This window comes from Botryllus schlosseri, chromosome 3 (assembly GCF_051294905.1).
Source record: "Botryllus schlosseri isolate E-star chromosome 3, Bs_hap1, whole genome shotgun sequence".
NCBI classification, from domain to species: Eukaryota; Metazoa; Chordata; class Ascidiacea; order Stolidobranchia; family Styelidae; genus Botryllus; species Botryllus schlosseri.
Genome location: NC_137238.1, coordinates 20,490,155 through 20,510,527, shown reverse-complemented (window position 1 = coordinate 20,510,527; position 20,373 = coordinate 20,490,155). Strand labels below are relative to the sequence as shown.

Sequence of the window (20,373 nt, the reverse complement as noted above, 5' to 3'; positions counted from 1 at the left end):
CTTGTGCCATTGAAATCGCACTTCTCATGAATGGGTCACTTGGTCCAAAACGTCGAAAGGTTTCATCTTCAGCCAACTCATCTGAAGGCATAACAAACATTCGTTTAAACTTCTATTGCCATTGGAACAAAATCATATGTAGTATTTTATCCGACTGCATGTCAATGGCCAACGCAGACGCTCTAAAGCAGTGGTTCCCAACCTGGGGGCGCGATCCTCTTGGGGGGGGGCGTGAAAGCATCTGACGGGAGGCGCGAATAAGCGGTCAACTGAAAAAAAATGCATGCACTGCGCGATTTACCTCCAATTCACGCATGTTTCTCTATATATAGACCGAATTTCATATTTTTAATTCTCTCATCAATAGTCAAAACCTTCCATGCCATCAAACAATTTGTTGAGGTTGCTAGCATCCCGGTTGGATTTTGTGATAAGACCTTAAGGGGTGCGCAAAACCTTTCACTATCATAAAGGGGGGCGTGTCTAAAAAAAGTTGGGAACCACTGCTATAAAGTCTAAATTGTTGCTCTTCGTCGAGCGGCAAACTGTCGTAACCAATGCTAATGCCTTCCGGTCACTGTAGGCTTAACGCTCATAAGTCAAGAATATTATGTTCAGATACTCCGCACTGTCTTCTTTGTAATATTGCCGAAACCGTCAACCATTTTCAACTGAACTGTGCAAGATATGGTTTTCAACGGTCCTTTTTCATTGAGTCCTGCCGTAATGATGACATCACATTCACGACTTATCACTAGGCCAAGTTTTTGTTGCACTAAAATCGCGAGAAAGTTGCACTTAATTTTAACAAACGTTGCAGTAAAAAGTTGCATTTATAGTTTTTGTTAGATTAGTAGCGTTTGTTTGTTGATATTCGTGGTGTTTCGACTAAATTGGTCATGTTACACCAGGCCGATATTCAGTATTTCTGATTCCGTATTTACCGACTTGTAGCACGGCCCACTTGTAGGCTTTTTAAAAGACACCGCAGAGGAGCCCAGATAAACCTCCGATAATTTGGTACGAATTCTGTAGGCGACCTCGATCGAACTCGCAACTCATTGGTGTTGCATGCTGTGAATTATACCACTGCCCTATCTCGCCACCCACATTATTAGGGTATGAGTTACTCAAAAGGTTCCTGCAGAGATATTCAATCAATATGAACATGACCTGATGCGACATCTTTGTTCGTCAAAAAAGCAGTTTTTCAAGCTTCAAATTGGTCATTCATCAATATGAAAGTGCCGTACAAAGCTATCAAATTTCTCCTTGAAAAACTAACTATTCTCATGTGGGTCTCATCTCTTTTGACTTGCCAATGGACAATTTTCTACTGAGCCAACAAAATAGCAGTAGGGTTGCATTTAAAACAAACGGTGTTTTAAAACACTTTGTTTAAAACATGTTTAAACAGTGTTTTAAACAGAATCCTATTTAAAAAATGTGTTATTCTCCAAGTTTTAAAATCATGCCATATTTGTGTAAATACTTTCCGAAAAAACATGTTTCATGAGCCTACGGACAATTACCACCCGATTTAGCCGACGTATATCGATATGGGATGGGTGTAACCCTCAAAATAGTTGGTTCAACAGTTATAGTACATATATTTCGTCTAAGGAGCTATATTTACCACACATTTTTAATTGTTAATGTCAATCCATTATGACGTCACAATTGAATAATCGTGAGGTCATGGCTTGAAATAAAACATGTTTTAAATTAGGGCCTTGTTTTAAACATGTTTGTTTTAATTTATTTTTGTTTTAAATGCAGCCCTAGCAAGCAGTGTTGGGATGACTCGAGTCCACTTTTTCGTCTCACTTGACTTGACTCGAGTCACTTTGTAAAAGTGATTTGAAATGACTTGACTAGAAAGTAATCTGTAATAACAATGTATCTTTTTTCCATGGACTGCTCACCTCAAGCAATTCTCTTGAATGACTTAAACCGGACGAATATAGTAAATAGGTCTGCCTAAGTTCCAAAAATTAATATCATACAATACAGGCCTTATTAGAAACCTGCGGGTTTGCTGTCGCAATTGCGGCCATACCTAATACAAGATGCTATACAGAATATAACTTCACCAGAATAAAGCATTCGCTGCTCCCGTAAGATGTCCGCTTCTACCGCCCAGTTCGCATTGTTTTTATACATTCGTCTTTTCCTGTATTTCGTGTCTGGTCCTATCGAATAATTTATACAATTTACCCGTTGTTGAAATGTATTTGTTTGTGACTGAAACACTACAAAAGTCTCAACACACGATTATTATCGATGAAAAAAACTTACGGATCCTATTCGCAGCTCCTTGATTTGCCGGGGCTCGTCCTCTGCCCACACGCCCCAAAATCCCACGCAGCTTTGCGCCAGGAACCCACTCTCGTTGGGGATGCTCCTTGATATCCGTTAGAACAAAACTGAGCCAGTAGTACAACTGATCGAGGGGAATTTCTAGAGTGAAAAACAACCAGTAGCACTCACACTGTCGCCGATCAGGATTTTGTTGTTTGTGTTTTCATTCTGTTTGACGACTACAATGACCACGATTTACACCAGGAAATTTGTTATGATTCCGTATCTGCCGACTTGTGGCACGGCCTACTTTTGACAATGCTTGCGTGGATCAGATGATGGGAATAGTATATATCTCTCCGATGATTAGGTGGTAGTACTTCAGTAGGGATCGATGGTGAGGTGACCTTTCGGTCGTGAGGTTATATTGAACAAAACCCTACGATCGGTCGTGACTTGATAATGAATCGCTAGTTTGTCTGAGAACCCTACGATCCGTCATGAGGTTATATTGAACTTGCAATTAGTCTGCAGTTTTACAAATTGTGTGATAACGAACCAGACATGGGGTGATTACTTCATGAATGAACTTCATAAATTACTTCATGTAATGATGTAATGAATGTAATTGATTGCGATTACGAATACGATTACGATAACAGCAAAATCAGGAAGTAGTCGATTACGATTGCGATTACATTGGGAATGTAATCACGATTACTCACGATACATTAATTTTGCTTCTTAAAACTAATCTTAGACGATATATTGAAGACAATATTAGGATTGCGATGAAAAAGGCTAATGAGATGACAACTTTCCTTGTGAATGATACGTCATAATGTACCTATTATCCAACTTTACAGGGGAGGATTTATCGCACCCAACGATTTGCATTCTTGCCGGGTTTATAACTGCCGCAAGCTAAACTCCCCAGTGGGGTGGGAGTAAGCTCGAATGAGACTCAAAAGTATTTCGTAAATCAACATAAACTATAGAGAATATTTTCAAGAGATTTAATTATGTATAATTTTTTTTCGAGCTCCGCAAATTAATGTGTCTAGATAGCTTGATTTTGCCTCTCCTCCTCAAGAAAAAAAGCCTGCATAATTTATAGGAATAGGCATTTTGGTCTTGGTCATTACCGCGTCACACACCAAAAGACATATGCAGTTTGGGCCAACATGCAACCCCACGAAGGGTGCTACTACGAAAAGCCTTGGCCGAAACATTGGGTACGTGTCCAAGTCCGTTGTCAATAGCAGCGCTGGCTGGGTGTGACGAATAGTCCTGTCCTTCCAATCTGAACGCCACAATACAAATGTAAGTAATTATACCAACATACCAGATGTTATAATTATGAATTACAGGCACCCAGCTATACCGGTCAATCTGACCATCGGGGTTACGAGACGATTAAAGATGAATAGTAATATAATGCATTTACCAATAATATTGACGAAATTCAGGTATCAACTTGAAAATGGACCACACTTTGGGGGCGTAAAACTATACATTTAAAGTGGGGGGACGAATCGCTGTCTTGGTCCTGATTCTAGCTACGGTCCACGCAAACACGCCGTATAAGAATTGCAAAATAACGATTGGCGCCCGTTTCAAGTAGATTCATATGAGAATAAGATAAAGTAAGCATAAAATTTTGCCTTCCAATTGATACAGATATTGCTCGCTGCTGTTACTTGAAACGGTTGTGATATATATTAGCAGCTATTGATTTTTAATGCTTCGTTGTGGAAATCGTAATGTTTCATTTGACGAGTACTAAATTTCAAATATTTGTCCGGTGCACGTATGTACGTAGCCTACATATGCCTACTGCTCGCGAAGCAGCAACGATCAAACTGCTTTTATGTAAGCATAACCCAACATCAATACCTAGGTTACTATTTGAAACTGGGCAGGGTAGTGATTATTATCCTGCTACGAGGTAGTGGCGTTTCGAGTGTATTGATAACCAGATATACAGCATTTCGTGTGTTCTTACAATTACACTACAATCTATATCGGATATCTGTTTAATATGCGTGGCTAGCCTACTTATTACGCCATGACGATCAAATCTAATACTTCTGACGTAATAAGGAGCAGTGCCGTTTTAAAATCAGACGTATGTGCTATCACTAACCCCATGTCTGTAATGAACTGGTTATTAGTTTGTGTCGTTACAAAACCCTATACGATCGTTCACGAAACACATTGTCGCAGAATCCGCTTTCGCTTGAAAGGTTACGATAAGAATAATATGTAATTAGTAGGGCCAGTTTTTGCAACTTTTGCATCTTCTCTCCATTTCCCATGCCAATTTTTACTGCAACCTCTACTCTATTTCCCATGCCAATTTTTACTGCAACCTCTATCAAATAGTGTGCAAAAATGTAAAGGAGTAATTCAAACAAATGCCATACACGATTTTTAGTTTGGTTCTATTCTCTTTGATTTGCATAACAATGAGCAATATGATGGGTTAACTGCATCTCACTGTTATTTGCAGGGTTGCTATACCGTCCTTATTTCTAAGACTTGTCCTTATTTTTAAGGGCCACGTCTTAGAAAACTCAACTGTCCTTATTTCTAAAAAAGTCTTTATTTTTGACTTGCGTCCTTCTTTTGTCTTATTTTCAACCACTACATAACTTCGATAGTTTTCCTCTTGTAGCCTATCTGTGTTGCATAATATTCTGAAATTATGCTTTTGCGTCGTGATTTCGTGACATGATAAATGACAGGAACTTTCGTGACCTACACACCACAAGATTTGACTTCTAAGTGGTGAGAAAGCTAGGGCGGACAGTGAGTGGTGGCATAGCAGTACTATCAGTATACCAAGTTACCGCAGCGGACGACATTTTAGCAGTAAACAGCAGTACCAGGTTCCTGCTGTTTGGTCTACAGCAGTAATAAGCTCAAGCTGTGGGGCAGGCAGCATTTATTGCGGGGTGAAAAAAGGCGCAGTGCAGCCTACACATTGGTTAAGCAGTAGTAAAACTATAAATCATTGATAAATTTTTCTAAATTATATTGCACTTGCGCATATAGTTTTAGCTACTAATAAGGCAAAATCTGATTAGTTAAAATGGGCAGGCGTAAAAACGTTTTTCGTAACGATCATGAGAGAGAATTCGAAGGTATCTAACAAAGCTTGAAGGTCGAGTGTTTCGCACATTGCAATATCTGCAATTGTGACATTAACCTGGAGGCCATAGAAAAGACCGCTACTTCAACTCACATTGGTACCCCAAAACACAAGATGTGTGTCATAATGATTAATTTGAGCCAGTCGATGAATTATTTTTCCACAAGTCGATCAGCAACAACGACCACAGACTACAAGACAGCTGCTTCAGAGGGTACCTGGGCATTACATACTGTCAAACACCAGCAATCAATCCTCGCCAACGACTTCACATCGCAATTGTTCAAAGCAATATTCCCCGATTCCAACATCGCAAATAAATTATTTTCGGCCAGGAGTTCTTGCTCCATACGCTCAAAAATGATTTTGTCTAAACTTGGTGCACGGCATTGCCTTTACCATCTTGTTTGACGCCTATAATCGCAACGAGGTGAAAAAGTTTGGTTTATCATCCTATGGGGGGGGCCCAAGACTAACGTTTTTTTTAGGGGGGCTGACGAAGGGTTGTTTCGGCCCTGAGTAAAGGAAAACCTAGACCTGAGCCGTTGTGAGAACCACGAAGCACTTTCAAATAACATGGGGTTGCTGAAGCAGATTGTTTCTAGCGAAAAGTATGGAATGTGATATGCCCCAACTCGTTTAATACAAAGTATGTACAAAAACGCTTTTCCATGCTAATCTAATTTTTCGACTGTCCTTATTTTTGGGTCCATGTCGATGGCAACCCTGGTTATTTGTGACACAATGGCTTACAAGCAAAAACTTCAACTACCACTGCCAAACACCATCGTGCCCGAACGATATGTAAATAAATCACTTTATTAATTCTGTCGTTTAAATTTGAGATAGTTTTCCATATTACCAACATATACGCGAGACCGTCCAAAATTAGATTTTGAATGGGCCTCCTTTTTCAGGCTATTTATTTTGTTTAAATCGTCAAGAGTGAGTTTTTCTGCAACGCCTTGGGCCAAGTTTGCAGACCTTGGGGGTTTGGGGTATGGTACTTGACTTGTTTTAGATAGGGGCGAGTGGATTATCGCTATGCTGTTTGGCTTTTTTAGGGGGGAATTATTGCGCATTGCGTAATCTTATTGCTGTGTATCGGGAAAAATTTAATTTTGAGCGATTTCTCCAGTAAAAAGTTTGACAGCTCTGCAGGAACTAGATTATACAACGGAACCTTTCAAGTATCTCATACCCTGATAATTTAGCAAAAATTATAAATGCAACTTTTTAATAAAATTTTTGTTAAAATTAATTGCAACTTTCTCTCGATTTTAGTGCAACAAAAACTTGCCCTAGTAATTAGTATCGAATAAATAATTACGACATCACAGAACCGCCATCGGCGATGACTTGATAAGATACAAATTGTCTGAAAAGTGCTCTTTGCTACCCTAATTATTTTGTGAGGTTAATCGAGACCTTAATGTGTTAATTTTTCACCTTGAAATCAAGATATTATTTCAATGCGGTAAACATAGTACTGTCTTATATCCAATAATATGAATAATGTCGATCGCTTGTATGACATATTATTCGCATATTGATTTGGAACAAGGATTGAAACCTTGCAACTCTCTCAGCGATCTGGTTTTTCGTTTGTCAAAATAGAGTTTCTGTGAATGCTGTCACTATTGAGTCTATCACTATTGAATCGTGATTAGTAAGCCTAATTGAGTACGAAGATTACAGCATGTTCAAGTAATCGTAATCGCATTCGAGAAAAATCCGAACCTATCGTATTCGTAATCGATTATTTCATATATGGCGAGACAGCGCAGTGGTGTAATCCGCGGCTGCAACACCAATGGGTTGCAGGTTCGATTCCTTCCAAGGTCGACTTCAGAATTCTTATATCTAGGCTCCTCCTCGCCACCTCATCCGCGTAAGCGGTGCCGTACAAAACGCCTATAGATGTGGGCCGTGCTATATAAGTCTGCAGTTACGGAGTAAAATGAAAAGTGTCGGCCTGGTGTAAATGACCATGAAGTGAAGAAAATTTTCAAGGTACTTAAATATCATAGCAATGCTCTATAATTTATTTCGTAAATCGATATTATCTTGATATCAAAGTCACAAATTAACACATTCATGTCTGGATTCAACTCGCAGTTGTGCCGTGAGTTTGATCGCGGAAAGGATTAACCTCACAAAAGGATTAGGATTAGAACAGATGGCATATTCCATACAATTTGAATATTATCAAGTGGCGGTTCTGTGATGTCGGAATTAGTTTTCCGTTACTAATTACTTATCATTCTTATTAAAACCTTACCAGCGAAAGCGCGTTCTGCGACAAACTATTTACCAGTATACTGTAACCTGTCGAACGATCGTAGGGTTCTGTAACGACACAAACTAAGTAGCCTACCACTATAGCTGCGACAAACTAAGTAACCGAAAGGTCATCTCGTCAGTCGCCACCGATCCCTACTGAAGTAGGCTACTACCACCTCACCACCGTTCGTAGGAGTTATCAACTGGCAGGTTTTAACCAACGCCTCACAACATGGCCCTGCTGAAGTACTACCACCTCATCACCGGAGAGATATACTACTGATTTAAGGAGCCTAGATATTTTCGTTCTGGAAATGGTAAGTGATAAATGATATTAGCCTACCAGAGATGGTCAAAGTAGTTAGCATTGCTCCCAAGTAGAAGTTGAATTAATGCTGTATGGCTCTGCTAATTTAGAGGTAGAAGTGACGATTTCTTCCACGAAAGTGTTTCAAGTTGGCTGATCAGGAATCATCATACAGCAGGGGTGGCCAACCTTTTGAGCCGAAGGGCCACATGCAAGCCACGAACCATTGCGCGGGCCACCATCCGCACGAAAGCGCGAAAATTCTTCAAAGTTAATAGGTCAACAATAAGTCAATAATATTGTTACTTGAGTATATTGCGGACCTGCTGTATATCGCAGGACTCAGTTCGCAAGGACTGCACTATTCGGCGCCTGGACATACCGATATCGAGAGCTTTGGCGAACATGCGTCAATAATTTTATGCCTATAGGTTTCATCGTCGACGGTCTTTCTGCGAGCGCCAACGCAAGGTCGCATGTTGGACGACGCTTTGTCTCGTAATTGCGAATATAGATATACTCAATCTGGTACATTAGGCGTTCGTTCATCTTCAGGAGGGGTAACAATATTAAAAGCAAGAAATCGAGTGACAACATATTGCGGAAAGCGTGAAGAAAAAACTTACTTTAGATAAATCCGCCGCAGAAAATACTGCTTCATTGTAATGAACGAAGATCTACTAAAAATGTGACACTATTGATGAAAACGCTTAGTTGCTTTTCATTAAAAGTCCCTATCAAATAATTTATTCCTAGTTCTATATGTCATAACATGGGTTTAATTGTCAAGTAACTTAAATTACGTGCCCCACCAGAAGGGACGCCCATCTTGCCGCGACATGGGCATATATTTCTCAACGATACCTCTGTTGACATTTCCCAACTGATATGGTGACAGATCAAATTGCTCTCGCAATCGCTGTGGAACGTGATGGTTGCGCAGTTGTTGTATGCTGGTATGAGATTCAAGAATGTTGGCACTTCGTGGGAATATCTTCTTTGCAAGGTCTTTCATTTCATCTGAAAAATATCACCGAAGTTATGAAAACATTTCATACAACGCGATACATTTCTAGTGTTTGATAGTTGCTGAAAGGACGTACAGCCAGCATTTCCAACAAAGCCGGTGGAATGGCCACATTCTACATTATTCTTTACAGATCGATTGTATGCCAACCTGAAGAACGCACGTGCGTAATTGATATCACATTGTCCCTACACCATCGAAACATACGGTGAAACCATAGTATTGGTTCCTTCTATATTCTATATTCGTCTATACCAGTGGTTCTCAAACTTTTCAATAAAATATTTTAAATGTCTCGCCACCCCTTACAAAATCAATACAAGGCAACACGTTCGATTTTACGGTGTTAATATGAGGTGAGGGGACCAGCTTGGCTATATGCTTGGTTGCGTTTTTGAGAATGCAACGTTAGTATCTTGAATCAAATTCAACCAGTTCAAATTCACATTCAACCCCCGAAAACGTGGCCAACCTAATATCTGTAGGACGAATCCTTCAGACCCCTTTTCCCCTACGGCTAAATCCATCACTACTTTTTATTCATTCGATTCACAAACGGTATTACGTGATTCATGAACGAGCCGAAATAGCTAAAGGTAAAAGCAAGACTTAGGCTATTAATTTATTTCTATCGGCTTAGTATGCCCCAATCAGTGTTATGAAAAATCAACGTGCAGTCAATCTCTTGTAGCGTGAGTTGCGAAGGTATTTTAGTTATAAAGAATCAATTTTGTCAATATTAATAATAACTTTATTGCAGCATGGTGACATTTCGTAACTGGTAATGATTGTCGCTACCCGATAACCCGAAAGACACTGGAATCGCTCAATCGTACCAGAATACAGTAAGGGGAAAATTCCTTTGCAACTCTCATATCAACAAGGGGATCATTATTTTTCATTCCCAAATGGCATTTGTACAGCGCGGGCATATATTAGGACTTTCGGTGTCGGCTATTTCGGTGCCTGAACTTATCAATATCGAAGGCTCCGACCAACATGTGGAGATAATTTTGGGCCACGGCTTAATATTCAATAATCCTTTTGGCAGTGCACTTATGATGTCGCATGTTGACCAGACCTCCATGTCTTGTTGTTGGACGGTAATGGTCAGCGCTGAAATGCCGATGATGTACCCACAGGTTGCGCATCCCCACACTAAAGCCTCCAAATACCCTCAAATGTTCTCATATTTGTGAATATGGGTAAACATATTTCTGTAGAATTATCCGTATTTTGTGCGAGACTGCGTATGTACGCACAATAAAATCAAGAAATACATATTGACACTGAAGCGCGCGAAGCGTGACTAAAATTTAAAATTGACTAATTCGGCACCGAGTACTCTACTTTATGTTGATTAACGATATATTGGGGGACCACATTCTAGTTTTGTTTAAAAAAGAAACTTCCTGAAATTTTTTATATTCTTTCTCGGGATTGCTTCAATTATTTTGGAACGTGCTTTACGATCCCGAAAAAATGTCTCGCGTATCGCAAAAGGACCTCGGAACCCAGCTTGAGAACCGCTGGTCTATATACGCATGCAGTGATGCTGTTAAAATCATGACCTAGGCCTATGTCATACGGGACTCGACTTCCATATTCCAAGATGGGAATGGGAATTAGCCAGGGTGGCAATGACTCGAGGCCCCATTTTTTAATAAACTTAACTCGAGTCATTTCGTATTAAACATGGAAAATGGCTGATCTCGCGTTGATTAAATTTGTGTATTAGCTCAATACAGTGTTTTTAACTTGATTCAAGTGTCGTGTATCAGGACCGCTACTTGAAAAATAGGACCAGAAACTCTAGTATATCAGTTTGAATCAACATTTTGAGACTGATAAAAGTGAGTGTATTTTGAATGCAAGGCCTTCTATATCGCACAAGACTTTCGCAGAAGTGAGTTTAACCCCCTTGAACTATAGATAATGAACAGTGAACATTATGACTTGGACTCCGACCTCAACAGTATGAATCGGACGCGACACGTTGCTCTTTGACTTTGACTTGTACATTAATCAGTGAGGAATTGTAAATGACTTGACTTGACTTGACTCTATTAAAAACTATATAAAAAGTAAAATTGACTTGTGACTCGGAACTATTGTGACTTGGTTACAGCCCTGGAATTATCTGAATTGCTCGACGAAACGATTACTTGAATATTACTAGAAATGACAGAACCTATCTAATATTGATCTCGGTGTTGGAAACAAAATGGACATAACTTATTTTGGGTGGGCTTAGAGGTATTTCATGTGACCTATGTGCATGAACACGGAAATTTACTCTTATAACGACGCGCCTTGCATATCGTAGTTTCGCTTCCGGCATACGTTATCTAAAATATAGGTTGAGGATAGCGCGTAGGTCAAGGATATCGAAAATGATTGCCGGTGTAAAACAAAGTGTCGGTATAGGAGAACATTTAGCTCAGTGGATCTTAACAGCTGTTCCACGGAACACTAGGGATTCTGCGGGCAAGTCTAAGGGGTTCCACGTAGGTCAAGACACACACTCAACTAATACGTATGATTTGTGATGATACGCCCGTCTTTGCTATCATGGGCTGCATGCAATTAGGCTCAGTCAGTAGTCGAATTGCGACTGTTACGGTGATACGTCGTGTACGACCTTCTGAAATGCGAATTCTATCTCAAATATTTAGAGGGTCATTAGTAATTAGGCAATAGGTATTACGCTGCCGAACAATACGATGACACTTTCCAAGGTGAAGACCGCATTTCTGAACTGGTTCATGAATGGGAAGAGGAAAAGTCTAACACTCTGTTGATTCACAGTTCATTTTGCGCACCGGTAATCTATAGTAATGCATTTGATGTCTAGTTAGATGTCTGTTGTGGTAGACTTGTGTTCTTATGAATCAAAGAAAATTTGGTGATCTCCAAAGGCATGAAGATTTGCGTAAGTGTTCCGCGGGATAGTACAAGTTAAGTTTTACTTATTTAGCTTCCCGTTAACACTGCAAATAGAAAGTCACTGAAATGGATTACAGTCGAATCCGCTTAATTTGGACATCAGGTAACCTGGACAACCACTTTATTCGCACGTATTAAAATCCCGTTAATTCAGACAATCCTCCGCTTGATTCGGAAACAGGTTTGCGATTCATACCGTTTGGTTATGGTACAATAAACAATACTTCGTAGGCTGTATAACAGAATAGTACGGAACATGCCGATTCAGTCCTTATGCCTGTGTGAAACACAGAAATACAATATCCAGTATTTGCTAAATCGTTTGGTATCGATATAATGCACAATATAACTAACCAACTCTGCTGCGTTTTATGCGATCCATGCCAATTAATGCATTACAGCGTAGCTGTAACTCATTGATTTCGCAAGGGTGCATTACTTTTAATGCATTTCCTGCCTTTCACCATGACAGAAATAATTGATTTCCGGTTAATTAGGACAATGATATTTCTCCGCTCAACTCCGTCGAACGTGAGCGGAGCCAAAATGCCCTAATTAAGCGCATTCAGACGTATATTACGATTCTGCAAGTCCTAAATACTTGTTTTACAACGGCCCCGTGTATTTAATACGTGAGCAGCACCATCCCCTATCAAAATCCATATGGTAATACCTGAGCAGGATGAGACAGTTTCTCATAGTTCGTCTAACCATTAAAAAATTGCCCATCGTACCTTGGATCATAGCCATCTGAAACGAAGAATGGTTGCAGTCGTGACGCTTGATTTCGTGCAAACAGAACGGTTTGACGGAATCATTTTGGCAACGTCCCCCGATTCGAACGATATTGTCTGAAAACTTGGAAATTTCCACGAGAAACTGATCCAGCGCGTGGTTGGTGTAGCACACCACGAGAATCGGAGATCTCGCGCTCGTATCGTTGTCGCTCCGATCGATATTGCTTGAGTCGCTTTCGTTCGAAACGTTATCGTCAGTGTTTCCTGACTGAGACCTATAACACCATGTAACAAAAATTTAGTTGAGCCAAAAGAACTAAAAAAATTACTTGACATTGCATATCCTTACGCCATTCTTTTAAGGACATATTCCGTCCGCATAACAATAAGTTGTCACTGCCCAAGTGCCCAAGCTGCCGGGCAAAAAATGTTCCAGAAGACTCGACAGGGTTTGCAGATGCAAAAATAACTCCGATGACGACTTCAATATCTCCCACATATACATAAATCCAGAACCACACTTCTTTAACTAACACGAACTTAATGATTTAGGTAAAAACACCAAACTCACTCAATCAAATGCGGAACTTCTGACTTGAAGGTTGAAACTATAGAAAACTTGTTAGATTCAGCGTGTCGATGTTCTTCGTTGAGAAAAAGGCACGAAAGATTTTCAGGGCATTTTTCTGTGGCAGGTACTCTTTGCTTATACAGCAATGTTGACAACCTTTAGTCATAGGAATTGCTCATGACCGAAGCCAATGGCGTCTATTTACTGGCAGATATTCTTGAAGTGCAAAATGAATGAAATTTCTCCTTGAAAGTATTTACTATGCCAGATACAACAGGTAACTCAGTCGAGATTTAAAAATGATTGGCTTTTTGAAAGGATTCCAAGGAGGTAATGCAGAACATTCTAGTGTTTTTGCTTATGGTACTCCCAAGCTACACTGAACACTATTCACGAAAAAAATATGAAAATGTATGAAAAAGTACATGGAAAATGGAGTGGGGATGTCGTTAAAAACGCATTACCTGCACTCTCAGATTGATTTTTATTGGTCTAAATAAGGCTGATGAAAGCGGGAAACATGGTGAAGTGTTTCAGCAGGATATTTCTGATTTGGAAAGAAGATACCAAAGGAGGTGGAGTTGCATCGTCACCTGGGCTTATTTGCAATCCATAATAAGAGAAGATTTCTCAGTTCATAGACGCAAATCACGCAAAAATACAATTTCGAAGTTTTTTGAAGTGCTTGCATCCTTACATAATTTATTGCACTCGATATTTGTGCATATTACTTTTCTTGGCGCGTGTGTTTGTACGTCAAATAACGAATTTTGCGGATTATTACAGGGAAATTTAGGGTAAAACGAGAAATCAGAGTAAGTGACATTCATCGAAGACTGGGGACACTTCAGAATTTTTTTCTGTATTTTAGTGGTTAGTATAGACTAGCAAAATACATTACATAAAAATTTTTACTCGACTAAAAATTTTGCAGAATTTTCTTACATGGTGTAATGAACGGACGGTTAAGCAATAAGGCGGTTGACAGATTATAAGGCCTCCTATGCATTTCCTGGAGCGGGTATATATTTATTGCCATTATCCTGTACTTTTATGATGATCTTTCCGTCCCTGTCTTCTGCTGTAACGAATGGTTCCCTAACTTGCGGTCAGTTTCTATGATATACATGTAAGGTATGACGGGAGAACGACACTATGTGAGGAACAGCCCCCTTGGGCGGCGTGCCCTCTTGGGCGGCGTGAAAGCATCTGAAGTAGGCGTGAAGCTCCGGTAAACTGATTTTTTTTTCGCGTTCGGCGCGATTCGCCTTCATATCATTGTTATTGCTCTGCGTATAGTCTGAATTTCATATTGGAGAAATCTCTCATCAACAGTCGTAACCTTCCATACCCTCAAACTATCTGTAAGGATTGCTAACATTCTGGTTTCATTGTGTGATATGACGATAAGGGGGGCACGGAACAGTTCACTGTCATAAAAGGGGGGCGTGTCTAAAAAAGTTAGAGAACCAGTGGGCTAAACTAAATCTTACTATATGACAAATGCATAAACAGCAAATCAACTCTTCTGAAACCTGTGCTGAACCATTTCCTACACCACGGTCACAGTTTTATTTTTAAATCTCCGACCAGTCCCAAGGCTTGCTGCAACAATTGCAAAAATAAATTCTAGTTTCCAATCAAGGCTTCATCAAACTTCATCATGCATTTGTTGAGATAATATCCCAATCTTACCTCAAATCTTGGCCGCCAAATTTCCTGGGGCCAGAAATTTTCGCACCTCAATGTTCATCAAATGCAATCTAACAGTTTCCGAGCAAGTGAAAATGTAAATGCGAACCAAATGTTGTAACTCGTAGTTATCAGGAGGTTCTTTCCTTTTGCATTTATTTCAATTTTGCACATCTTATCGGTATCATCCTTATTGCTGACGACTTACCAATTATATTTCATTATCCTCCCTCAGCTATGAGTAGCATAATCGTTTGATTACATTTCATTGACTGTCCTGTAGCCTATTCGCTATTAGTCGCTCAAACTTTTGGTTGTTAACAGTGGCTTGAAACAGTTTTCTATGTTTTTAGTTTTCAGTACTCATGATTAGGAATAGTTCGAATATGTTTGAGTTTTTTTTTCAATTAAAGGGTATTCTACGAATCATGAATGAAACATGAATACTGACTAGCTTGAGATTGTTGCTACTTACGTCGCTATGGCTGTCAAAGAACACCTCTCTACCGAATCAATTACATGTTGAACAGTAATTGTAATTGTAGTGGGATATTTTTAGCATTGAGTAATTGTAATTGTAATGTAATTGAAACATGCAAGGGAGCAATTGTAATTGTAATTGTAATTGAACTGAATTATTGTAATTGATCCAACTCTGTTGTACACTATGATATTTCATCTCAGACGGCCATTCTGTTGATGTGAATCTTTTTTTAGCAGTTTTGAAGTCAAACTGCATCGTGATTTTCCTAATTTTAAGAAATACAAATTACGTCATCAACCATTTTGACTATTTAGAGACTTCGCGGACTCACGGTTGAGAACCACTACCGTACCCGCTGGTTGTTATAACAACCTTGATTTGATCCAGAATATAGCACATACAATTATTAGATCTTTAATTAGTCTAGTGAAACTCGGGCGCAATTCAAGTGCGAAATATTTCCAATAGTAAAGTCCCGAAGCGAAAAAAATGACCGGGCTTCGACCACTTCCTATTGCTTTTAGTATAATTCTTAAAATGTGGGGGCGTCAGACCATGACAATTTCAGAAAACGAGCGCTGGAAGAAGAAAGGTTAGGGTGATCTAGAATAATCAGCATCAATCTCTCGCTAGTCAATTCTAGGGTACATACACTAAATGTTTAATTGTATATAGTGCCATCGAACATACCAGATAGCCTTGTTCCTCAGTAAAATATTCATAATGGCTATTCCAACATGAGTTTTTCCAGTCCCCGGAGGTCCTTGGATGATTGCCAGTTCATTGGTTAACGCTAGTTTCAGAGCAGCTGTTTGTGAGTCGTTCAATCCGAGTTCAGAGGGACTCGGCCAGTCCTGACCAAGGACGTCGATCATTTTCTCTGTAGTCACGCAAATGTGGTAACATATTTAACATATTATGAGTAATAGCATAATTTCGAGTGCCTGACAAAGGCACACGCATAATGATTACCTTCGCCTGTGATGGACGAGAAATCATAACCAACTCGTTCGCCAACGTCTGGCCGAAGGTATTTTGGTGCGTGCATGTCCTTTGCGCAATCAACAATGTACCTTTGCAGTGGCATGTGTTTGGTATCTGCAATTTACTATGTTTTCATTTTTATTTGGAAACCGGCAGTACAATAATCGTTTCACCTCTAAGTGCCGCAAGCACATGTCTGTAAGTTTCAAAATATGCTTCGGACTCAACCATGGTGTACACGTTCTTCATATTGATTGACCACGCTGCTGCTGAAGGAGTTTGTCTGCTTGTCCCGGGAAGTTCTATTTGACTCAACAGTAAAATACTATCATTGAACGTTACACTTTCGGATCCTGTTAGTGGGAAGGTACGATCTGCGACGCGGGGCTTCTAATAAAACTGTAAGCCTCTATACTCGTGTATAAGTTATCACAACTTTTCCTTGACAAAGTACTGTAGTCATTCTGTTCGATAAATTACTCAGAACATCATTTGATAGGGAATTTAATTCCAATTACATATTGTTTCCCTATATAGGTGGTTATCAAACTTTCTTTTAGACCTGGAACAAAATCTGAGTTTTACGGGCATCTCGCGCGACCCAAGCCCCGCATAGACAAATCCATTTTTAATGATAGTATGCTACGTTTTTACGATTGTGCATGAAATAGAAAAGGTGCAGACAACCAGTGGTAGGCCTACGCAATGCATTTCCGAGAACCATGTGGGACTCGCGCGATCCCAAGTTGGGTTGCAATCGGGATTATTCGGTGGCGACTATTTCGACGAAAAAAACGAATATCGACGGTTTTAATCAAACAGAGACGGTCATTTTCCGTCGAAGATCATCGTACAGCCGATTGTTTAGGCTCCGCACTTTGCCCACCAGCAACTTGGTCATGTCTTCAAGTGTCTTGGCGTGAAAAATATCGAACCCAAAATACCTGTATCTAATAGTCCAACACCCGCATCTTGCACACCCCTGGACTAGTTCATCCTAACAGTCTCCCACAGCGTTAGATGATACGAGGAATATACCGTACTTTCACAATTGGCAATACAATTAGATTCAACTACAAACGATTCGCAAGAGATCAAGCGAAGCGCGAAGAAATTTTGTTGCAAGAAATACATCAAATACCATTTTAAATAAACCTCCTGTGCGTAGGAATCGCCTAGAAGAAGGTAATATTTTCGTTTACAGTTCGGCCACTGTCCGTTGAATAGCCATGTGTTTAAAATTGGAATGATTGATTCTCCATTCTGTAGTTACTGTCGTTATCCAGAAACCGTGGATCATTTTATAATTAGTTGTCCAAGGGTTTCATCGGAAATTTCTCATCGATAAATGTGCGCAATTGAAAGTTAAGTTTTGTATCACCGATTTAATCATTGATTCTCGAATAATTCCGTATGTAGTTGAATTTGTTTTATCGTTTAACCACTATTTGTAATTTCTGTGTTTTAGGCCATTCTGTGATTTGATCGATGTTACTGCATTTTGATATGCGTCATTATTGATGAAATTCAGGATCTACTCCGTTCTACCTACGGCTTGAGATTCCCTATTTCTTACACTTGACAAACATCAGTCCAACACACACAGCAGAGTATATTACAGCGGACCTGTTCATACAGCGAGCGACGTATCGTGTACTACCACGAGGTAACTCAGAATCAAACCAATTATGCCCGAGTATCAAAACATTAACTCGAGCGTACACGAGAAACCAGAACACTTTCAATATGAGTCATTCACACTCCTGCAGGGAGACCAGCGGTTAGCTAACAAAGTTCCAGAATATTCCAAACACTAGTACAGTATACAAGGAATACACAATATGTACAATATATACAACAGTTTAACAATGTCTCATGTAACATGAAAATCATCATTTTCAACACTCCTTCTCTTGAGACATTTTTAAACGTTCAACACAACGGCAATGATTTTACACCAATCTCAACTCTCAAGTAACAGCAGGTTGTCGACGTGACGGCTTTGTCAAAATGTCGGCAAATTCACCATAAGTTGACGCGTAACGAACTTCAATTCCATCTGCACCGACAGGAGATTTAGCCAACTCGCACACTTTCAAATCACACATTGATTTCATTTCTTTTGATGCAGCTTTTCTCAATGAATCAGGATGCTCGGAGTTCAATACATCTTTCAGAGTTTTTTGCTCTACCACGTGCACATCAGTAGCAGGTACTGCATGCGACAATAATGAGACTGAAGGTTTACCTTCAACTCCAACTTCAACTTGTTCTACAGTCTGTCGCAAATTTTCATTGCATGTAAGTCTCGGAGGCGGCTGACCATCAGTCAAACGTGCAGACCTCCGCAATTCTGCAATTTCTTCTTCGTTTCCACTTCTCTCATCATCACGTACTTCCTGATCGTCATCCATTCCAGGATAGATGAAATTCGACGCAGGCAATTCAGGCTGAGATTCAGCCACTTCTCCTTCTTGACCAAGTCGTGTTTCATCGACACGAACATCACGTTGTACAATCACTTCTCGTCCAACGTGGCCAATACGACGAGGCCGCAACTCAGCTGAAACGTCTCCAGCCAGACAATTTTCAGTAACATTCACAAAGTCCCCAACAATATCAAGCGGTAAAACATCCGCTTTATCGCCATTATTACACTTCGTGTCGACCATTGACAATAAGGAAGACACTCTTTCTGAACCACGCGGGATTTGAGAGTCATCGGCTGACCCTGTATCACCGACTTCACTTTTCAATGTCATAACACATGGTTTATCAAGCTCGATCGCATTATTATCAACTTCAAGAAAGCGTCGCTCCCTCTCGACGGGGCGTGACAAAGGTTCCCACATGTCTTTTTCAGTACAAGGACGACAATTCAGCACATACACATTGTTCACGATACTGCCAGTAGCAACATTGTACCCAGCAACTCTATCAAAAATCCGAATACCATCCGAATTAAAAGCGACTGCATATTTCGGATTGGCAACAGCAGCTGTTACGGAAAACAGTGTTGTCGACAAGTCGGGAACATAAAGTGCGTTTTGTAAATCGGCAATACCAGTTCTCTCTCCATTTTCGTACATGACCATACGAAGGGTCCCAATACCCTCAGCATATATGACTTTACCATCACCCAATTCGATTTCCGCACGAAAAGGTCTCAGTTCAATAAACATATCAGAATTGCAACTCATATGACAGGTTGCACCACTATCACAGATAACAGACAGTCTGCGTCGAGACAGGAAAACAGACGTAAGCATCAGATATTGCTTACTCACACGAAAACGATCGCTATTACCACGATGCGGCATACCCAGATTTCTACTTTCCACGGGTAACACAACCGACGAATAAAACAGCGAATGTCTCTCTCCTACACGAGTCGATTTATTTTCTCGAGAATTATCATTTCCACACTCAGCATAATGAGCAGTCCGACGCTCAAAACGTCCTCTGCCTTCACCAGAAACACTTCCACGCTCGTAACCACGAGGCTCGAATTCCCGATCACGTGGATTAACATCACTTTTCAGATCCCAACACATGGACCTTTTATGACCAACTCTACCACGATGATCACACGTACCAGTAAATTTCGGCTTACCGTACTCCCCCTTCGCCTGGTAGGCTTGAACACTTTGCGGTGGAGAAACCGAAATCACCGTTTGCACTCTCAACAGCAAATCTTCCAACGAATAATCCGCTTTACTTTGCATTTCGTTCACAAGATACGAACGCGTCACTTCAAAACTGGACGGCAAATGCTTTATCACTTCGAAAACCTGATCACTACCGCTAACGGCATGACCCATACAAGCCATTCTTTGAAACAGCAATTGACATTCTTGAATCTTTTCAATAATATTCGTATCCGTAAA

General features: G+C 40.1%; 1 protein-coding gene and 1 long non-coding RNA gene across 2 annotated transcripts in view; both read right to left on the bottom strand.

The window, feature by feature from the left end:
* LOC145436055 (uncharacterized) overlaps positions 1 to 20,373 on the bottom strand; it is a 307,559-nt gene that overhangs the window by 98,039 nt on the left and 189,147 nt on the right. The gene's annotated exons all lie outside the window — the stretch shown is intronic.
* LOC145435397 (NFX1-type zinc finger-containing protein 1-like) overlaps positions 1 to 20,373 on the bottom strand; it is a 98,023-nt gene that overhangs the window by 30,229 nt on the left and 47,421 nt on the right. Inside the window, exons 14-21 of the mRNA XM_080312673.1 lie at positions 16,660 to 16,788; positions 16,475 to 16,600; positions 16,193 to 16,382; positions 12,753 to 13,030; positions 8,910 to 9,065; positions 2,299 to 2,460; positions 2,094 to 2,192; positions 22 to 81 (exon numbers count right to left, since the gene is read on the bottom strand). Coding sequence (XP_080168799.1) covers positions 22 to 81; positions 2,094 to 2,192; positions 2,299 to 2,460; positions 8,910 to 9,065; positions 12,753 to 13,030; positions 16,193 to 16,382; positions 16,475 to 16,600; positions 16,660 to 16,788 — 1,200 coding nt within the window. The remainder of the gene's footprint in view (positions 1 to 21; positions 82 to 2,093; positions 2,193 to 2,298; positions 2,461 to 8,909; positions 9,066 to 12,752; positions 13,031 to 16,192; positions 16,383 to 16,474; positions 16,601 to 16,659; positions 16,789 to 20,373) is intronic.